The sequence below is a fragment of the Salvelinus fontinalis genome, chromosome 2 (genome assembly GCF_029448725.1).
Source record: "Salvelinus fontinalis isolate EN_2023a chromosome 2, ASM2944872v1, whole genome shotgun sequence".
Taxonomy (NCBI): Eukaryota; Metazoa; Chordata; class Actinopteri; order Salmoniformes; family Salmonidae; genus Salvelinus; species Salvelinus fontinalis.
The window spans coordinates 95,168,637-95,186,334 of NC_074666.1; the positions used below are offsets into that span (position 1 = coordinate 95,168,637).

The 17,698-nt window shown below is 48.2% G+C and overlaps 2 protein-coding genes across 3 annotated transcripts in view; both read right to left on the bottom strand.

The window, feature by feature from the left end:
* LOC129832332 (coiled-coil domain-containing protein 97-like) overlaps positions 1-5,982 on the bottom strand; it is a 32,271-nt gene extending 26,289 nt beyond the window's left edge. The window contains exons 1-2 of the mRNA XM_055896326.1: positions 5,561-5,982; positions 5,217-5,381 (exon numbers count right to left, since the gene is read on the bottom strand). Of these exons, the coding sequence (XP_055752301.1) occupies positions 5,217-5,381; positions 5,561-5,767 (372 nt within the window). The 5' untranslated portion in view covers positions 5,768-5,982. The remainder of the gene's footprint in view (positions 1-5,216; positions 5,382-5,560) is intronic.
* A 1,913-nt stretch (positions 5,983-7,895) lies between these two features.
* The window catches only part of LOC129832338 (E3 ubiquitin-protein ligase SMURF1-like), a 54,709-nt gene continuing 44,906 nt past the window's right edge, over positions 7,896-17,698 (bottom strand). For both annotated transcript variants that reach the window (XM_055896347.1, XM_055896338.1), the window contains exon 17: positions 7,896-8,603. In XM_055896347.1, the coding sequence (XP_055752322.1) occupies positions 8,504-8,603 (100 nt within the window). In that variant the 3' untranslated portion in view covers positions 7,896-8,503. The remainder of the gene's footprint in view (positions 8,604-17,698) is intronic.

Below are 17,698 nucleotides of genomic sequence, written 5' to 3' on the forward strand. Positions count from 1 at the left end.
GGGACAGAGGGTTAGAGGTCAGAGGTGATGGGACAGAGGGTTAGAGGTCAGAGGTGATGGGACAGAGGGTTAGAGGTCAGAGGTGATGGGACAGAGGGTTAGAGGTCAGAGGTGATGGGACAGAGGGTCAGAGGTGATGGGACAGAGGGTTAGAGGTGATGGGACAGAGGGTTAGAGGTGATGGGACAGAGGGTTAGAGGTCAGAGGTGATGGGACAGAGGGTTAGAGGTGATGGGACAGAGGGTTAGAGGTCAGAGGTGATGGGACAGAGGGTTAGAGGTCAGAGGTGATGGGACAGAGGGTTAGAGGTCAGAGGTGATGGGACAGAGGGTTAGAGGTCAGAGGTGATGGGACAGAGGGTTAGAGGTCAGAGGTGATGGGACAGAGGGTCCGAGGTCAGAGGTGATGGGACAGAGGGTTAGAGGTGATGGGACAGAGGGTTAGAGGTGATGGGACAGAGGGTTAGAGGTGATGGGACAGAGGGTTAGAGGTCAGAGGTGATGGGACAGAGGGTTAGAGGTCAGAGGTGATGGGACAGAGGGTTAGAGGTCAGAGGTGATGGGACAGAGGGTTAGAGGTCAGAGGTGATGGGACAGAGGGTCAGAGGTGATGGGACAGAGGGTCAGAGGTCAGAGGTGATGGGACAGAGGGTTAGAGGTCAGAGGGGATGGGACAGAGGGTTAGAGGTCAGAGGTGATGGGACAGAGGGTTAGAGGTGATGGGACAGAGGGTTAGAGGTGATGGGACAGAGGGTTAGAGGTCAGAGGTGATGGGACAGAGGGTTAGAGGTCAGAGGTGATGGGACAGAGGGTTAGAGGTCAGAGGTGATGGGACAGAGGGTTAGAGGTGATGGGACAGAGGGTTAGAGGTGATGGGACAGAGGGTCAGAGGTGATGGGACAGAGGGTTAGAGGTCAGAGGTGATGGGACAGAGGGTTAGAGGTGATGGGACAGAGGTGATGGGACAGAGGGTTAGAGGTGATGGGACAGAGGGTCAGAGGTGATGGGACAGAGGGTCAGAGGTGATGGGACAGAGGGTCAGAGGTCAGAGGTGATGGGACAGAGAGTTAGAGGTCAGAGGTGATGGGACAGAGGGTTAGAGGTGATGGGACAGAGGGTCAGAGGTGATGGGACAGAGGGTTAGAGGTCAGAGGTGATGGGACAGAGGTCAGAGGTGATGGGACAGAGGGTTAGAGGTCAGAGGTGATGGGACAGAGGGTTAGAAGTGATGGGACAGAGGGTCAGAGGTCAGAGGTGATGGGACAGAGGGTTAGAGGTCAGAGGTGATGGGACAGAGGGTCAGAGGTGATGGGACAGAGGGTTAGAGGTCAGAGGTGATGAGACAGAGGGTCAGAGGTGATGGGACAGAGGGTTAGAGGTCAGAGGTGATGGGACAGAGGGTCAGAGGTGATGGGACAGAGGGTTAGAGGTGATGGGACAGAGGGTCAGAGGTCAGAGGTGATGGGACAGAGGGTTAGAGGTCAGAGGTGATGGGACAGAGGGTTAGAGGTCAGAGGTGATGGGACAGAGAGTTAGAGGTCAGAGGTGATGGGACAGAGGGTTAGAGGTCAGAGGTGATGGGACAGAGGGTTAGAGGTCAGAGGTGATGGGACAGAGGGTTAGAGGTGATGGGACAGAGGGTCAGAGGTGATGGGACAGAGGGTCAGAGGTGATGGGACAGAGGGTTAGAGGTCAGAGGTGATGGGACAGAGGGTCAGAGGTGATGGGACAGAGGGTCAGAGGTGATGGGACAGAGGGTTAGAGGTGATGGGACAGAGGGTTAGAGGTCAGAGGTGATGGGACAGAGGGTCAGAGGTGATGGGACAGAGGGTCAGAGGTGATGGGACAGAGGGTTAGAGGTCAGAGGTGATGGGACAGAGGGTCAGAGGTGATGGGACAGAGGTGATGGGACAGAGGGTTAGAGGTCAGAGGTGATGGGACAGAGGGTTAGAGGTCAGAGGTGATGGGACAGAGGGTTAGAGGTCAGAGGTGATGGGACAGAGGGTTAGAGGTGATGGGACAGAGGGTTAGAGGTCAGAGGTGATGGGACAGAGGGTCAGAGGTGATGGGACAGAGGGTTAGAGGTCAGAGGTGATGGGACAGAGGGTTAGAGGTCAGAGGTGATGGGACAGAGGGTTAGAGGTGATGGGACAGAGGGTTAGAGGTCAGAGGTGATGGGACAGAGGGTTAGAGGTGATGGGACAGAGGGTTAGAGGTGATGGGACAGAGGGTCAGAGGTCAGAGGTGATGGGACAGAGGGTTAGAGGTCAGAGGTGATGGGACAGAGGTGATGGGACAGAGGGTTAGAGGTGATGGGACAGAGGGTTAGAGGTGATGGTACAGAGGGTTAGAGGTCAGAGGTGATGGGACAGAGGGTTAGAGGTCAGAGGTGATGGGACAGAGGGTTAGAGGTGATGGGACAGAGGGTTAGAGGTGATGGGACAGAGGGTTAGAGGTGATGGGACAGAGGGTTAGAGGTCAGAGGTGATGGGACAGAGGGTTAGAGGTGATGGGACAGAGGGTCAGAGGTGATGGGACAGAGGGTCAGAGGTGATGGGACAGAGGTGATGGGACAGAGGGTTAGAGGTCAGAGGTAATGGGACAGAGGGTTAGAGGTCAGAGGTGATGGGACAGATGGTCAGAGGTCAGAGGTGATGGGACAGAGGGTCAGAGGTGATGGGACAGAGGGTCAGAGGTGATGGGACAGAGGGTTAGAGGTCAGAGGTGATGGGACAGAGGGTTAGAGGTCAGAGGTGATGGGACAGAGGGTTAGAGGTCAGAGGTGATGGGACAGAGGGTCAGAGGTCAGAGGTGATGGGACAGAGGGTTAGAGGTGATGGGACAGAGGGTTAGAGGTGATGGGACAGAGGGTTAGAGGTCAGAGGTGATGGGACAGAGGGTCAGAGGTGATGGGACAGAGGGTCAGAGGTGATGGGACAGAGGTGATGGGACAGAGGGTTAGAGGTCAGAGGTGATGGGACAGAGGGTTAGAGGTGATGGGACAGAGGGTCAGAGGTGATGGGACAGAGGGTCAGAGGTGATGGGACAGAGGGTTAGAGGTGATGGGACAGAGGGTCAGAGGTGATGGGACAGAGGGTTAGAGGTGATGGGACAGAGGGTTAGAGGTGATGGGTCAGAGGGTCAGAGGTGATGGGACAGAGGGTTAGAGGTGATGGGACAGAGGGTTAGAGGTGATGGGACAGAGGGTCAGAGGTCAGAGGTGATGGGACAGAGGGTCAGAGGTGATGGGACAGAGGGTCAGAGGTGATGGGACAGAGGGTTAGAGGTCAGAGGTGATGGGACAGAGGGTCAGAGGTGATGGGGGAGCAGGGTTTGGTCATATGCCAGTCTCTATACAAACCAAGTCGTACTCAGGCCAGTTTCAGATACAGTGGGGCAAAAAAGTATTTAGTCAGCCACCAATTGTGCAAGTTCTCCCACTTAAAAAGATGAGAGAGGCCTGTAATTTTCATCATAGGTACACTTCAACTATGACAGACAAAATGAGAAAATAAAATCCAGAAAATCACATTGTAGGATTTTTAATGAATTTATTTGCAAATTATGGTGGAAAATAAGTATTTGGTCACCTACAAACAAGCAAGATTTCTGGCTCTCACAGACCTGTAACTTCTTCTTTAAGAGGCTCCTCTGTCCTCCATTCGTTACCTGTATTAATGGCACCTGTTTGAACTTGTTATCAGTATAAAAGACACCTGTCCACAACCTCAAACAGTCACACTCCAAACTCCACTATGGCCAAGACCAAAGAGCTGTCAAAGGACAACACCAGAAACAAAATTGTAGACCTGCACCAGGCTGGGAAGACTGAATCTGCAATAGGTAAGCAGCTTGGTTTGAAGAAATCAACTGTGGGAGCAATTATTAGGAAATGGAAGACATACAAGACCACTGATAATCTCCCTCGATCTGGGGCTCCACGCAAGATCTCACCCCGTGGGGTCAAAATGATCACAAGAACGGTGAGCAAAAATCCCAGAACCACACGGGGGGACCTAGTGAATGACCTGCAGAGAGCTGGGACCAAAGTAACAAAGCCTACCATCAGTAACACACTACGCCGCCAGGGACTCAAATCCTGCAGTGCCAGACGTGTCCCCCTGCTTAAGCCAGTACATGTCCAGGCCCGTCTGAAGTTTGCTAGAGAGCATTTGGATGATCCAGAAGAAGATTGGGAGAATGTCATATGGTCAGATGAAACCAAAATAGAACTTTTTGGTAAAAACTCAACTCGTCGTGTTTGGAGGACAAAGAATGCTGAGTTGCATCCAAAGAACACCATACCTACTGTGAAGCATGGGGGTGGAAACATCATGCTTTGGGGCTGTTTTTCTGCAAAGGGACCAGGACGACTGATCCGTGTAAAGGACAGAATGAATGGGGCCATGTATCGTGAGATTTTGAGTGAAAACCTCCTTCCATCAGCAAGGGCATTGAAGATGAAACGTGGCTGGGTCTTTCAGCATGACAATGATCCCAAACACACCGCCCGGGCAACGAAGGAGTGGCTTCGTAAGAAACATTTCAAGGTCCTGGAGTGGCCTAGCCAGTCTCCAGATCTCAACCCCATAGAAAATCTTTGGAGGGAGTTGAAAGTCCGTGTTGCCCAGCAACAGCCCCAAAACATCACTGCTCTAGAGGAGATCTGCATGGAGGAATGGGCCAAAATACCAGCAACAGTGTGTGAAAACCTTGTGAAGACTTACAGAAAACGTTTGACCTCTGTCATTGCCAACAAAAGGTATATAACAAAGTATTGAGATAAACTTTTGTTATTGACCAAATACTTATTTTCCACCATAATTTGCAAATAAATTCATTAAAAATCCTACAATGTGATTTTCTGGATTTTTTTCTTCTCATCTTGTCTGTCATAGTTGAAGTGTACCTATGATGAATTACAGGCCTATTTCATCTTTTTAAGTGGGAGAACTTGCACAATTGGTGGCTGACTAAATACTTTTTTGCCCCACTGTACAAAGATACTGTGTGAATACAGTAAGTGAATGAGATGACAAAGCATTCGTGTCTCCACAACAATAAGTGTAAAGAATGTGTCTAGAAATATAGATTTCAAACATAATTTAACTTTCTAATCTTTTATTTAATCACGAGGTTCTCATCTTCAGAGACAGTAAAAGAAAGACCAGAAAGACCAACCTGGTTCTGGTTGTCAGGGTTTGAGAAAAGAGGTACCTGGTATCGCTCCAGAAACACCAGGGGCCTGATCCGGTACTGTCCCAGCAGCTCCTCTCTCCGCTGGGCTAAGGTCAGCTCTGCCTCATCTACCTGCTGGCTCTTCACCTGGACACCACTCACAGCCACCACCTCCACCATGGCACACACACCGCTGGTATCCGCCTGGGAAGACACACACACACACGCACACGCACACACTTGTCTTGTGTTCGCCAATCCCTTGTCATTCACCGGTTGGTAGCTAACTAGTTCACACATTAACATCACAGATGAAAGGGGCGTAGTTATCAATATCATCTGGTTTTTACGTCACTATCTCTCTCCTTGTTGCTGCTTCTCACCTGGTTGTCCTGCGACTCGTCCTGCGGCTCGTCCTCTTCGGTGTGGGCGGTTGCAGAGCAGCTAGAAGCTGGTCCGGTTCCCCTGGGCTCGGGCTGTGGTCGCCGGGGTTCGGGCTGTGGTCGCCGGGGTTCGGGCTGTCTGAAGGCCACTGGTTCAACGCTGCCAGGCGGACTGGGATCGGGAGCAGGGTCGATCTCCCCCCACATGGCTGGTAGCACAATGACTACACCTCTATGGTCTAACTTACTAGCGATGTTAGCGCAGACGGAAGGTCCCTCTTTCTTGCCTTATCTGATAAATATTGGTTGAACACAATTCTAGAGTTCTCACTGCATTTAAACGTTTATAAACCTTTTGCATTTCTTGCTATTTCGAAAACGTCGCTTCCTGGTCCGTCGTTGTTATCAGTCCCCTGATTACCAAGGTACGTAGCTCAAGGTTCCTACCACCAACGTTACGGGTCATCGTTTTCTTTCTTTTAACTTTCCAATTATACAAACATATACGGAAGTTGAATAATACATTTAAAATGCATATTTAACAAAGAAACATAACCAAACACACAGGTTTAAGAATATATATATTTTAACAAACGTCAGATCTTATACTGTATACTATACATTCTACATGTCATATCAGCAATGAGATTCAGGGCATGTTTTGTCTTTAACAAATGTCTATGTGTCGTTGTATGTTAAGGCTTTTGTCATGAATCCTCCATTATGATTTGCACCAGTTATTCTCCAGAATAAAGACACGGTGGAACACTTTGACTTTATTTTTCAATTTAGTTTCTTTAATAGAATCTGATTTACACAGTATTTTGTCATTAATGTTTAGTAGCCAGGAAGTTACAATACTCTGCTTCCATCTCCACACAACGAACACCCTTCTCCGCTGTCACGACACACTCGTTCCGCGGTCCTGTAGCCCACTGAGCTAAAGCCTCAAGGCATCCGGTCTCAGGTCAGAGGTCACTCATCGTGCGAGTGCAGTCCTCTGTTTACGTTCCACCAACGTCCTCATCATCTTTGACCTTCATCGTTTAGTTGGATTTCTTTTTTGTTTCTATGGAGGTTTTTAACGACGGTTGGGATTCACTCATTCAAGGGAGAAAAATAAACAGAAACGTAACCATAGTAACCATTCCCCAACCTTTTGTCTGTCTGTTCAGGAGAGGGAGACAGAGGGGGATGGAGAGAGAGAGAGATGGAGGATAGGGGGGGGGACAGAGATGGAGAGAGAGAGGGATGGAGGTAGGGTGGGACAGATGGAGAGAGGGATGGAGGTAGGGTGGGGGACAGAGATGGAGAGAGAGAGGGATGGAGGTAGGGTGGGACACAGATGGAGAGAGAGAGGGATGGAGGATAGGGTGGGACACAGATGGAGAGAGAGAGGGATGGAGGATAGGGGGGGGGGCAGAGATAGAGAGAGAGGGATGGAGGTAGGGGGGGGGGCAGAGATGGAGAGAGAGAGGGATGGAGGTAGGGGGGGGGACAGAGATAGAGAGGTGAAATTTGGGGGTTTATTGCATATTTCAGACAGTTGTGGGGAGTGAGACAGGCTGGGGAGTGAGACAGGCTGGGGAGTGAGACAGGTTAGATTATTGTGGAGCTCACAGCCAGTCTGTTTGTCAGACCCAGACGAACCCGAACAAGGATGAGGGAGGATGAGAGGAGAGAAGGTTAACCTAGGGTTACTAAGGGGTCTGAATAGGAGTGGAGGAGAGATGAGAGGAGAGGGATGGATGAGAGGAGAGAAGGTTAACCTAGGGTTAATAAGGGGTCTGAATAGGAGTGGAGGAGAGATGAGAGGGATGGATGAGAGGAGAGGGATGAGAGGGGAGAGGGAGGGATGAGAGGAGAGAGGGTTAACCTAGGGTTACTAAGGGGTCTGAATAGGAGTGGAGGAGAGGGATGAGAGGGATGAGAGGGGAGAGGGAGGGATGAGAGGAGAGAAGGTTAACCTAGGGTTAATAAGGGGTCTGAATAGGAGTGGAGGAGAGATGAGAGGAGAGGGATGGATGAGAGGAGAGAGGGAGGGATGAGAGGAGAGAGGGTTAATGGCTGTGAGTGAGGGAGAGAGGGAGGAGGAGAGAGGGAGGAGGAGGGAGGAGGGATGAGAGGAGAGAGGGATGAGAGAAGGAGGGAGGAGAAGAGAAAGAGGAATGAGAGAAGGAGAGGGATGAGGAGAGAGGGAGACGAAAGAAGGAGGGATGAGAGGAGAAGGAGGGATGAGAGGAGAAGGAGGGATGAGAGGAGAGGAGGAGGGATGAAGAGAGAGGGAGACGAAAGAAGGAGGGATGAGAGGAGAAGGAGGGATGAGAAGAGAAGGAGGGATGAGAGGAGGAGTTAGGGGGTCCGTCTCTGTAGAGTAGCAGCAGGTCAGTATCATCATCACAGTAAATAAATAAAATAATAATCAGAGAGACAGACAGGCTCAATACCATTTTACAGAGGACCAGGTGCCACACACACACACACACACACACACACACACACACACACACACACACACACACACACACACACACACACACACACACACACACACACACACACACACACACACACACACACAAACAGTGGTCAAACATGAACATTAATCAATCTGCTTTCTGATTGGAGGATTTCAGCTCAGATCGTCTCTGATTGGCTTATTCTGTACAGAGACTGCGTGTGATTGGAGACAGAATCAAAGTCATTGGTTGTTCTGAAGAGTGACATCATAGCTCGATAAAACTGAAGGATAAAAATGTTTCTTCAAAATCTGAAAAACCTCTAAAATACAGGAAGCCATGACATCCCCGGATCGTGCAACCATGGTAACAAACCCGGCCGTGACCCATGATGCCAGTTCCCCTGGAGATCAGTGGGGATGGGAGGAGTTAGGTGGTATTGTCCTGTGATTGGTCAATAGTAGTTCTGTAGGGTTATTGTGTGTCACTCCACAGCGAAGCCACACGTTTCCTCCACGGCCGTCAGCAGCTTCTCATAAAGTTTCTCGTACGACTCGTAGGGAGGGATATCTATTCTGTTAAAACTAAAGGAGGAGAAGGAGAGAGAGAGAGGGAGGGAGGGAGGGAGGGAGGGAGGGAGGGAGAGAGAGAGAGACAGAGAGAGAGAGAGAGAGACAGAGAGAGAGAGACAGAGAGAGAGAGACAGAGAGAGAGAGACAGAGAGAGAGACAGAGAGAGAGAGAGACAGAGAGAGAGAGACAGAGAGAGACAGAGAGAGAGAGACAGAGAGAGAGAGACAGAGAGAGAGAGACAGAGAGAGAGAGACAGAGAGAGAGACAGAGAGAGAGAGAGACAGAGAGAGAGAGACAGAGAGAGAGACAGAGAGAGAGAGAGACAGAGAGAGAGACAGAGAGAGAGACAGAGAGAGAGACAGAGAGAGAGACAGAGAGAGAGACAGAGAGAGAGAGGGAGGGAGAGACAGATTAATATCCAGACAGTGATGTGTCTTCAGAAAGTATTCTTGACCTTTTCCATTACAGCCTGAATTTAAAATGGATGAAATGTAGATTAATGTCAAAGTGGAATGATGTTTTTAGAAATGTGTACAAATCAATTAAAAATTCAAAGCTGAAATGTCTTGAGTCAATAACTATTAAACCCCTTTGTTATGGTCAGTCTAAATCCGTAGTAAAAATGTGCTGAACAAGTCACATAAGTTGCATGGACTCACTGTGTTGTGCAATAATAATGTATATATAGTGTTTTACATGATTGTTGAATGACTACCTCATCTCTGTTCCCCCCACATACAATTATCTGTAAGGTCCCTCACGTTGAGCAGTGAATTTCAACCACAGAATCAAACCTTTGATGGTGAAGTTATTAATTACACTTTAGATGGTGTATCAATACACCCAGTCACAACAAAGATACAGGCGTCCTTCCTAACTTAGTTGCCGGAGAGGAAGGAAACTGCTCAGGGATTTCACCATGAGGCCAATGGTGACTTTAAAACAGTTAAAGAGTTTAATGGCTGTGATAGGAGAAAACCGAATACAACAGGTGTAGTAGACCTTACAGTGAAATGTTTACTTACAAGCCCTTAACCAACAGTGCAATTTAAGTAAAACAATTGGTATTAGGTAAACAATAGATATGTAAAGAAAAAAAATGACAGTGAAAAAAAAAAGTAATGACAGTGAAAATAACAGTAGCGAGACTATATACAGGGGGTACCGGTACAGAGTCAATGTGGAGGCTATATACAGGGGGTACCGGTACAGAGTCAATGTGGAGTCTATATACAGGAGGTACCGGTACAGAGTCAATGTGGAGGCTATATACAGGGGGTACCGGTACAGAGTCAATGTGGAGGCTATATACAGGGGGTACCGGTACAGAGTCAATGTGGGGGCTATATACAGGGGATACCGGTACAGAGTCAATGTGGAGGCTATATACAGGGGGTACCGGTACAGAGTCAATGTGGAGGCTATATACAGGGGGTACCGGTACAGAGTCAATGTGGAGTCTATATACAGGAGGTACCGGTACAGAGTCAATGTGGAGGCTATATACAGGGGGTACCGGTACAGAGTCAATGTGGAGGCTATATACAGGGGGTACCGGTACAGAGTCAATGTGGAGGCTATATACAGGGGGTACCGGTACAGAGTCAATGTGGAGGCTATATACAGGGGGTACCGGTACAGAGTCAATGTGGAGGCTATATACAGGGGGTACCGGTACAGAGTCAATGTGGAGGCTATATACAGGGGGTACCGGTACAGAGTCAATGTGGAGGCTATATACAGGGGGTACCGGTACAGAGTCAATGTGGAGGCTATATACAGGGGGTACCGGTACAGAGTCAATGTGGAGGCTATATACAGGGGGTACCGGTACAGAGTCAACGTGGAGGCTATATACAGGGGGTACCGGTACAGAGTCAATGTGGAGGCTATATACAGGGTATTACGGTACAGAGTCAATGTGGAGGCTATATACAGGGGGTACCGGTACAGAGTCAATGTGGAGACTATATACAGGGGGTACCGGTACAGAGTCAATGTGGAGGCTATATTCAGGGGGTACCGGTACAGAGTCAATGTGGAGGCTATATACAGGGGGTACCGGTACAGAGTCAATGTGGAGGCTATATACAGGGGGTACCGGTACAGAGTCAATGTGGAGGCTATATACAGGGTGTTACGGTACAGAGTCAATGTGGAGGCTATATACAGGGGGTTACGGTACAGAGTCAACGTGGAGGCTATATACAGGGGGTACCGGTACAGAGTCAATGTGGAGGCTATATACAGGGGGTACCGGTACAAGGTCAATGTGGAGGCTATATACAGGGGGGTACCGGTACAGAGTCAATGTGGAGGCTATATACAGGGGGTACCGGTACAGAGTCAATGTGGAGGCTACATACAGGGGGTACCGGTACAGAGTCAATGTGGAGGCTATATACAGGGGGTACCGGTACAGAGTCAATGTGGAGGCTATATACAGGGGGTACCGGTACAGATTCAATGTGGAGGCTATATACAGGGGGTACCGGTACAGAGTCAATGTGGAGACTATATACAGGGGGTACCGGTACAGAGTCAACGTGGAGGCTATATACAGGGGGTACCGGTACAGAGTCAACGTGGAGGCTATATACAGGGGGTACCGGTACAGAGTCAATGTGGAGGCTATATACAGGGGGTACCGGTACAGAGTCAACGTGGAGGCTATATACAGGGGGTACCGGTACAGAGTCAATGTGGAGGCTATATACAGGGGGTACCGGTACAGAGTCAACGTGGAGGCTATATACAGGGGGTACCGGTACAGAGTCAATGTGGAGGCTATATACAGGGGGTACCGGTACAGAGTCAATGTGGAGGCTATATACAGGGGGTACCGGTACAGAGTCAACGTGGAGGCTATATACAGGGGGTACCGGTACAGAGTCAATGTGGAGGCTATATACAGGGGGTACCGGTACAGATTCAATGTGGAGGCTATATACAGGGGGTACCGGTACAGAGTCAATGTGGAGACTATATACAGGGGGTACCGGTACAGAGTCAATGTGGAGGCTATATACAGGGGGTACCGGTACAGAGTCAACGTGGAGGCTATATACAGGGGGTACCGGTACAGAGTCAATGTGGAGGCTATATACAGGGGGTACCGGTACAGAGTCAACGTGGAGGCTATATACAGGGGGTACCGGTACAGAGTCAACGTGGAGGCTATATACAGGGGGTACCGGTACAGAGTCAATGTGGAGGCTATATACAGGGGGTACCGGTACAGAGTCAATGTGGAGGCTATATACAGGGGGTACCGGTACAGAGTCAACGTGGAGGCTATATACAGGGGGTACCGGTACAGAGTCAATGTGGAGGCTATATACAGGGGGTACCGGTACAGATTCAATGTGGAGGCTATATACAGGGGGTACCGGTACAGAGTCAACGTGGAGGCTATATACAGGGGGTACCGGTACAGAGTCAATGTGGAGGCTATATACAGGGGGTACCGGTACAGAGTCAACATGGAGGCTATATACAGGGGGTACCGGTACAGAGTCAATGTGGAGGCTATATACAGGGGGTACCGGTACAGAGTCAACGTGGAGGCTATATACAGGGGGTACCGGTACAGAGTCAATGTGGAGGCTATATACAGGGGGTACCGGTACAGAGTCAATGTGGAGGCTATATACAGGGGGTACCGGTACAGAGTCAACGTGGAGGCTATATACAGGGGGTACCGGTACAGAGTCAATGTGGAGGCTATATACAGGGGGTACCGGTACAGAGTCAATGTGGAGGCTATATTTACATGGGGGCACCGGTTAGTCGGGCTAATTGAGGTCATATGTACATCTAGGTAGAGTTAAAGTGACTATGTATAGACGATAAACAGAGAGTAGGAGGAGAAGGAGAGAGAGAGGGAGGGGAGGGAGGGGGAGAGGGAGGGAGGAGGAGAGAGAGAGGGAGGGAGGAGGAGAGAGAGAGGGAGGGGAGGGAGGGGGAGAGGGAGGGAGGAGGAGAGAGAGAGGGAGGGGGAAGGAGAGAGAGGGAGGAGGAGGAAGAGTTAAAGTGACTATGTATAGACGATAAACAGAGAGTAGCAGCAGCAGTGTAAAAGGGGTTGGATGGATCAACAACATTGTAGTTACTCCACAATACTAAACGGAAATGACAGCGTGAAGAGGAAGAACAACCCTAACTGTACAGAACAACAGATTCCACAACATGCATCTTGTTGAGGCACTAAATTAAAAATGCAAAGAAATGTGGCAAAGAAATTAACTTTATGTCCTGAATTGAAAGTGTTATTTTTGGGGCAAATCCAACACAACATCACTGAGTACCACTTTTCATATTTTCAAGCATGGTGGTGGCTGCATCATGTTATTGGTATGCTTGTCATCGGCAAGGACGAGGGAGTTTTTTAGGATAAAAATAAACAGAATAGAGCGAAGCAAGAGACAAAATCCTCGAGGAAAACCTGGTTCAGTCTGTTTCCCAGCAGACACTGGGAGACCTTTCATCAGGACAATAACCCACAACACAAGGCTGGCTATATACAGGGGGTACCTGGTTCAGTCTTTCCCAGCAGACACTGGGAGACCTTTCAGCAGGACAATAACCCACAACACAAGGCTGGCTATATACAGGAGGTACCTGGTTCAGTCTGTTTCCCAGCAGACACTGGGAGACCTTTCATCAGGACAATAACCCACAACACAAGGCTGGCTATATACAGGGGGTACCTGGTTCAGTCTGTTTCCCAGCAGACACTGGGAGACCTTTCATCAGGACAATAACCCACAACACAAGGCTGGCTATATACAGGGGGTACCTGGTTCAGTCTGTTTCCCAGCAGACACTGGGAGACCTTTCAGCAGGACAATAACGTACAACACGAGGCCAAATATACACTGGAGTTGTTTACCAAGACGACATTGAATGTTCCTGAGTGGCCTAGTGACAGTTTTCACTTACAACGACTTGAAAATCTACGGCAAGACCTGAAAATGGTTGTCTAGCAATGATCAACAACCAACTTGACAGAGCTTGAAGAATAAATTAAAAAAACTATGTGCAAATGTTGCACAATCCAGGTGTGGAAAGCTCTTAGAGACCCAGAAAGACTCACAGCTGTAATCGCTGCCAAAGGTGATTCAAACATGTATTGACTCAGGTGTGTGAATACTTATGTAAATGAGATATCTCTGTATTTTATTTTCAATAAATTCGAATGGGGTATTATGATGTCATTATGGGGTATTGTGATGTCATTATGGGGTATTGTGATGTCATTATGGGGTATTGTGTGTAGATGGGTGAAGATAACATATAGTTTAATCCATTTTGAATTCAGGCTGTTAACACAACAAACAGAGTTACATGTTAATTAAAGCAGGGGGTGCCAATACTTTCTGACCATGTAGACCATGTATCTGGTGCTGTCTGGACAGTGAAACAGCTCCTCTCTGTCTCAGTATGTGTAGTCCATGTATCTGGTGCTGTCTCAGTATGTGTAGACCATGTATCTGATGCTGTCTGGACAGTGAAACAGCACCTCTCTGTCTCAGTATGTGTAGACCATGTATCTGATGCTGTCTGGACAGTGAAACAGCACCTCTCTGTCTCAGTATGTGTAGACCATGTATCTGATGCTGTCTCAGTATGTGTAGACCATGTATCTGGTGCTGTCTCAGTATGTGTAGACCATGTATCTGATGCTGTCTCAGTATGTGTAGACCATGTATCTGGTGCTGTCTCAGTATATGTAGACCATGTATCTGGTGCTGTCTCAGTATATGTAGACCATGTATCTGACGCTGTCTGGACAGTGAAACAGCACCTCTCTGTCTCAGTATGTGTAGACCATGTATCTGATGCTGTATCAGTATGTGTAGACCATGTATCTGGTGCTGTCTGGACAGTGAAACAGCACCTCTCTGTCTCAGTATGTGTAGACCATGTATCTGATGCTGTCTGGACAGTGAAACAGCACCTCTCTGTCTCAGTATGTGTAGACCATGTATCTGATGCTGTCTCAGTATGTGTAGACCATGTATCTGATGCTGTCTCAGTATGTGTAGACCATGTATCTGATGCTGTCTGGACAGTGAAACAGCACCTCTCTGTCTCAGTATGTGTAGACCATGTATCTGGTGCTGTCTGGACAGTGAAACAGCTCCTCTCTGTCTCAGTATGTGTAGACCATGTATCTGATGCTGTCTCAGTATGTGTAGACCATGTATCTGATGCTGTCTCAGTATGTGTAGTCCATGTATCTGACGCTGTCTGGACAGTGAAACAGCACCTCTCTGTCTCAGTATGTGTAGTCCATGTATCTGATGCTGTCTCAGTATGTGTAGACCATGTATCTGGTGCTGTCTCAGTATGTGTAGACCATGTATCTGGTGCTGTCTCAGTATGTGTAGACCATGTATCTGATGCTGTCTCAGTATGTGTAGACCATGTATCTGATGCTGTCTCAGTATGTGTAGACCATGTATCTGGTGCTGTCTGGACAGTGAAACAGCTCCTCTCTGTCTCAGTATGTGTAGACCATGTATCTGATGCTGTCTCAGTATGTGTAGACCATGTATCTGATGCTGTCTCAGTATGTGTAGTCCATGTATCTGATGCTGTCTGGACAGTGAAACAGCACCTCTCTGTCTCAGTATGTGTAGACCATGTATCTGATGCTGTCTCAGTATGTGTAGACCATGTATCTGATGCTGTCTCAGTATGTGTAGACCATGTATCTGATGCTGTCTGGACAGTGAAACAGCACCTCTCTGTCTCAGTATGTGTAGACCATGTATCTGATGCTGTCTGGACAGTGAAACAGCACCTCTCTGTCTCAGTATGTGTAGACCATGTATCTGATGCTGTCTGGACAGTGAAACAGCTCCTCTCTGTCTCAGTATGTGTAGACCATGTATCTGATGCTGTCTCAGTATGTGTAGACCATGTTTCTGATGCTGTCTGGACAGTGAAACAGCTCCTCTCTGTCTCAGTATGTGTAGACCATGTATCTGATGCTGTCTCAGTATGTGTAGACCATGTATCTGATGCTGTCTCAGTATGTGTAGACCATGTATCTGATGCTGTCTGGACAGTGAAACAGCTCCTCTCTGTCTCAGTATGTGTAGTCCATGTATCTGATGCTGTCTGGACAGTGAAACAGCTCCCCTCTCTGTCTCAGTATGTGTAGACCATGTATCTGGTGCTGTCTCAGTATGTGTAGTCCATGTATCTGATGCTGTCTGGACAGTGAAACAGCACCTCTCTGTCTCAGTATGTGTAGACCATGTATCTGATGCTGTCTCAGTATGTGTAGACCATGTATCTGATGCTGTCTCAGTATGTGTAGACCATGTATCTGGTGCTGTCTCAGTATGTGTAGTCCATGTATCTGATGCTGTCTGGACAGTGAAACAGCTCCTCTCTGTCTCAGTATGTGTAGACCATGTATCTGATGCTGTCTCAGTATGTGTAGACCATGTATCTGATGCTGTCTGGACAGTGAAACAGCACCTCTCTGTCTCAGTATGTGTAGTCCATGTATCTGATGCTGTCTGGACAGTGAAACAGCACCTCTCTGTCTCAGTATGTGTAGACCATGTATCTGATGCTGTCTCAGTATGTGTAGACCATGTATCTGATGCTGTCTGGACAGTGAAACAGCACCTCTCTGTCTCAGTATGTGTAGACCATGTATCTGATGCTGTCTCAGTATGTGTAGACCATGTATCTGATGCTGTCTGGACAGTGAAACAGCACCTCTCTGTCTCAGTATGTGTAGTCCATGTATCTGATGCTGTCTGGACAGTGAAACAGCTCCCCTCTCTGTCTCAGTATGTGTAGACCATGTATCTGATGCTGTCTGGACAGTGAAACAGCACCTCTCTGTCTCAGTATGTGTAGACCATGTATCTGATGCTGTCTGGACAGTGAAACAGCACCTCTCTGTCTCAGTATGTGTAGACCATGTATCTGATGCTGTCTCAGTATGTGTAGACCATGTATCTGATGCTGTCTCAGTATGTGTAGACCATGTATCTGATGCTGTCTGGACAGTGAAACAGCACCTCTCTGTCTCAGTATGTGTAGACCATGTATCTGATGCTGTCTGGACAGTGAAACAGCACCTCTCTGTCTCAGTATGTGTAGACCATGTATCTGATGCTGTCTCAGTATGTGTAGACCATGTATCTGATGCTGTCTCAGTATGTGTAGACCATGTATCTGGTGCTGTCTGGACAGTGAAACAGCTCCTCTCTGTCTCAGTATGTGTAGACCATGTATCTGATGCTGTCTCAGTATGTGTAGACCATGTATCTGATGCTGTCTCAGTATGTGTAGTCCATGTATCTGATGCTGTCTCAGTATGTGTAGACCATGTATCTGGTGCTGTCTGGACAGTGAAACAGCTCCTCTCTGTCTCAGTATGTGTAGACCATGTATCTGATGCTGTCTCAGTATGTGTAGACCATGTATCTGATGCTGTCTCAGTATGTGTAGACCATGTTTCTGATGCTGTCTGGACAGTGAAACAGCTCCTCTCTGTCTCAGTATGTGTAGACCATGTATCTGATGCTGTCTCAGTATGTGTAGACCATGTATCTGATGCTGTCTCAGTATGTGTAGACCGTGTATCTGATGCTGTCTGGACAGTGAAACAGCTCCTCTCTGTCTCAGTATGTGTAGACCATGTATCTGATGCTGTCTCAGTATGTGTAGTCCATGTATCTGATGCTGTCTGGACAGTGAAACAGCACCTCTCTGTCTCAGTATGTGTAGACCATGTATCTGATGCTGTCTCAGTATGTGTAGACCATGTATCTGATGCTGTCTGGACAGTGAAACAGCTCCTCTCTGTCTCAGTATGTGTAGACCATGTATCTGATGCTGTCTCAGTATGTGTAGACCATGTATCTGATGCTGTCTCAGTATGTGTAGACCATGTTTCTGATGCTGTCTGGACAGTGAAACAGCTCCTCTCTGTCTCAGTATGTGTAGACCATGTATCTGATGCTGTCTCAGTATGTGTAGACCATGTATCTGATGCTGTCTCAGTATGTGTAGACCATGTATCTGATGCTGTCTCAGTATGTGTAGACCGTGTATCTGATGCTGTCTGGACAGTG